The 4,065-nt window shown below is 43.4% G+C and overlaps 1 protein-coding gene across 1 annotated transcript; it reads right to left on the bottom strand.

Moving 5' to 3' along the window:
- Window positions 1-944: 944 nt before the first annotated feature.
- Window positions 945-2,096, bottom strand: LOC129684236 (C-C motif chemokine 3). Its single transcript, XM_055617310.1, has 3 exons — window positions 1,982-2,096; window positions 1,377-1,488; window positions 945-1,180 (listed from the first exon to the last, which is right to left on the bottom strand). The coding sequence occupies exons 1-3, from the start codon at window positions 2,055-2,057 to the stop codon at window positions 1,090-1,092; spliced, it is 279 nt and encodes a 92-aa protein (XP_055473285.1). The 5' UTR covers window positions 2,058-2,096; the 3' UTR covers window positions 945-1,089.
- Between the last annotated feature and the right edge of the window lie 1,969 nt (window positions 2,097-4,065).

The following is a 4,065-nucleotide window of genomic DNA, read 5'->3' as shown; positions in this document are numbered from 1 at the left end:
AGTGGCAGCTGAGAAATAGGTCTTGCTTCTACCACAGAAATGTCACCTGACTCCCCATATCCATATGGCTTCATACAATTCATGAGGTCAGAGCCCTCATGAACTGATCATTTCCCTCTCAACCCTGCTGTCCTGGGGACCAATCCTTTGATGCATAAGCTTTTGGGGGACATTTGGCATAGGGGTATACAGCTTTAGTCTCAGCATTCAAGAGGCAAAGGCACGCAGATCTCTGAATTTCAGGCCAGACAGGGCTACAGAGAAAGACTATGTCTCAAAACAAAAACAAAAGCCAAGATCAAATGGACAATGCCTTAAAAAAAAAAAAATTACCGAATTTAAAGTAACGCTCAAAATTGTGCTTAGGAAGGCTTGAGTCACAGTACGCGTGACTAATACTCCATTTGATATTTGTTTAAATGGTGACTTTTTCTAGCCAGGTTCATTATGAGTTGATTTACAAAATTGGCCACCATCTCAGTGACCATACTTCCAGGAAGAAATGGAGCGACTCTGTGAAAGCCCACCCATTCCCACTTACCCACTCCTTATCACCCCCCAAACTTCTATTTCACATCTTCCTACTCTTTGCTGATATCCCTCTTAATCAGTAACTTTGTCTTTGCAGAAAAAGAAAAAATAATGATAAAATAAAACTCAACACCAGCTACTTATTAAGGGTATATTTATTATTTCTCTGGTAGAGACAAAGCATCCATTGTATTTTTGTCAGTTTATGACTTTGTCGTCTTGCCTACCAAGAATATTCTGTTAACAGCCACTTAGCTGTCACACAGTGTGAGCAAGGAGGGGGAGGGGTGTCAAAGGAAGTACCCTGAGGTCTTTCAGAAAGGTCACAGACACAAGTGTGGCAATAAAATAAATTACAAAATTAAATAATATTAAATTAACAGTACTAAATTAAATTAAATTTAAATTCCGGTTAAGAATCCCTGGGTGTAACTACTTGGCAGCAAACAGCTTATAGGAGATGAAGCTATGGAGGTGGCAGGAATGTTCCGGGGCTCAGGTCCCTGTTCCACATAGGACCCACGGAGGTTTTGGGGTTCCTTGATGACTCCAAGCCTCTCAGGCATTCAGCTCCAGATCAGTGATGTATTCTTGAACCCAGGTCTCTCTGGGGTCAGTGCAGATCTGCCGGTTTCTCTTGGTCAGGAAACTGTAGAGAGAGGTGAGGGTCAAGAAACTGGGGGAGTCCGATGTCCCTTGTAGCTTCTCCATCCACCAGTCTGTGGTGATGCTCTCCAGAGCCTCTCTCACTGGTCCCTTATGCTTCCCTGTTGTGCTTCCTCCCCACCCGACCCCCATGGCCGAGAATCCCTCTCTCACTTTTTTCTACACCTCACAGAACTTACATGACACCTGGCTCGGAGCAGAGACTGCTGGTCTCAAAGTAGTCAGCGATGAATTTGCGTTGAATCTGCCGGCTGTAGGAGAAGCAGCAGGCTGTCGGGGTGTCAGTACCGTCTGCAGGGGAAGAGACAGAATGAGCTCAAGTCATCATTGAGCAGCACAGGACGGTCAGCACAACCTAAGGGGCGAGGAAGGCTGCCTTACTTGGGGTAAGAGTTGGAAGGCTCAGGCTCTGGGGGAATTTGGGCATCTCGGACCAGAAATGCCCCATGTCTACCTTTCTTTCTATCTCTGTTCTTTCTGCGTCTTCACTATGGGCTTTCTCTTTGTGTGTTGCCCCATGTCTTTTTCACAACTTTCTCTGACACAAGAAGTCAGCAAAAAAGACATTAGGGCAGAGGGCACCGCTTAAGGCATCCCGGAGACAGAGCTGCCCAGGAATCCTAAGGCTGCCTGACCTGGGTAACTCTAAAAGACACTTCCACTTCATAGAAAGGAAGACAAAAGCCTTAAAAGAGAAAGATCAGTTTCCTCTCGCTTGTAGACCCTGAAGCCACAGAAAACACTGCAGTGAGTGGGGATGCCTGCCGTAACAGTGTGGACTCACAGGGCGCCGAGAAGACTTGGTTGCAGAGGGTCATGGCGCAGAGAAGGACAGCAAGGGTGGCGGTTGAGACCTTCATGCTGCTGAGCAGGTGATAGAGCTGAGAAGGGAAAGGTACTCGCTGCCACTTGTGCCCTGCTGGTGCCTGAAGCCATGTGCCCCTTCTCTTTATAGATGGTAAAGGAGGAAATGGAATCTGGGGGTGAGGAGGGAAATTTTTACACACAGCAATGGGGTCATGTTGAATATTACACAACCCAGAGTCCCCAGTGACCACAGGGACTCAGGATATCCAAGAATAGCATCTCTGAGATGTTAAGTCTCAGCTCTCAACTCGTGACCTATTCTTCTTGTGGGGAAACAGTTTCTCTCAGGAGCAGGAGGAGCTAGGACAAAGTCAACCCAGGGCTATTCTTAGCTGGTCCCTTCTCATAAACACTGTTCTGTGAGCGAACGCTCCAGCCCTGTTCCTTGCCACGGAAAGGAAACTCTTGTTATTTCTCAGCTTCTCTAACCACATGGATGGCATAGCTGTGGATGGCAACATAACAGCCCCTCCTTCCACCACCATGAGGGACTGAGTTGGTGCATTCCTGGCTAGAGCAGTAGGGAACATGGGGTCACTTGTCCAAGAATCAGCCACGGAGTGACTAGGTCACTGGGTTAAGCATTAGTTATGTATCATAAAGACACTTCAAGTGTGGGTGTCAGTATGTGAGAAACCTAAAAATGTCAGTGCCCATTAAGATAGAAAAAGCCTTTTTAGGAAAGAGTTTTGTGGAAACAACCCAAATATGAATCCATCTTTAAACACAGAGATAGCTGGTCCGGTGTCATTATAACTCTGAACTGAGGAAACCGAACTTTTCATTATGAAAGAACTATAAATTAAAGTACAGTGTATATGTTGGATCACTTATTTATGAAGCTCTTGAAAATTGATAAAAATTATGTAAATATACTCATAACGTCAGTGGTAAATAAAATATCAAGAAAAACTGTACAACTTTTCCAAAGTGAAGAATTCTACAAATATCTAGGGATATGCACAGATTTGCACCCCAAACCCAGGCATTATAAATAGATAGTACTGGAATTTTTAAAAAATCACTAGAAATAAAAGCTTTAAAGAGTTAATAATAATACATTGTTTGATGGGCCTGCAGGCGATTAATTTTCTTATATTTTGAGATTTTTTCTTATTTTATTTGGTGAGCGATTACCTTCCTGTCCACTCGAATCCTCATGAACTCGTTTAGTTAAAAGCATTTCAGGTATCACAGTTTAAAAGTGAGCTGTTATCAAATGTTTTAATTTTAATTGCTTTTCATTTCAGTTTTTTGAAGGCAAGGTCTCACTACGTAGTCAAAATTATGATCCTTCTGCCTCAGGCGCTAGAGTGCCAGGATTACATGCCTGAAAGAAGGTGTGTGTGTGTGTGTGTGTGTGTGTGTGTGTGTGTGTGTGTGTGTGGTCGACTGTATGTGTGAGTGTATATGCATGCATGAGTGTGTGTGTGCATGTTTGGTCTGTGTGTGTGTGTGAGTGTGTATGCATGTATGTGCATGTGGAGGCCAGGAATCATCCCCCCCATCAGTCTTCCATGTAATTCATTAAGGCAGGGTCTCTTAATCAAATTCAGAGCTCACTAATGCGGTTGGTCTGCCAAATTATCCCCAGTCTCTGCCTTCTAGACTAGAATTAAGAGGAAGACTGTGGTGATGCAATATTATGATTAAAAATATGTCTCACACATTCTAAGAATCTAGAACTTTTGCTGGATCTCACACCCAGAATCAATAATACACCTTGGGATCATGTAAGACTTAAGAGTACTATCCTACTGTGTACTCAGCTGTTTGTTTAACCTGTGTTTAAACAATGTAACAGTCTACCATATTTGCCTTGGATTTCCCATATGATCAACTTCTGCAACTTAAGCAAATACGTTGCTTTAATCTTAAATCATGTACTCTTTATGCCTTTGACCCAGAACAACACATGTGTATTATTTGCTGAAAGCAGCAAATACAGAGATTGGGCGCACCCTTCTAAAATGAAAACCCGTTTATGGATATTGGTTGGTA

Source organism: Psammomys obesus, unplaced genomic scaffold, assembly GCF_907164565.1.
Source record: "Psammomys obesus unplaced genomic scaffold, mPsaObe1.curated_primary_1811, whole genome shotgun sequence".
NCBI lineage: Eukaryota > Metazoa > Chordata > Mammalia > Rodentia > Muridae > Psammomys > Psammomys obesus.
This window is presented reverse-complemented; position numbering and strand designations above follow the sequence as displayed.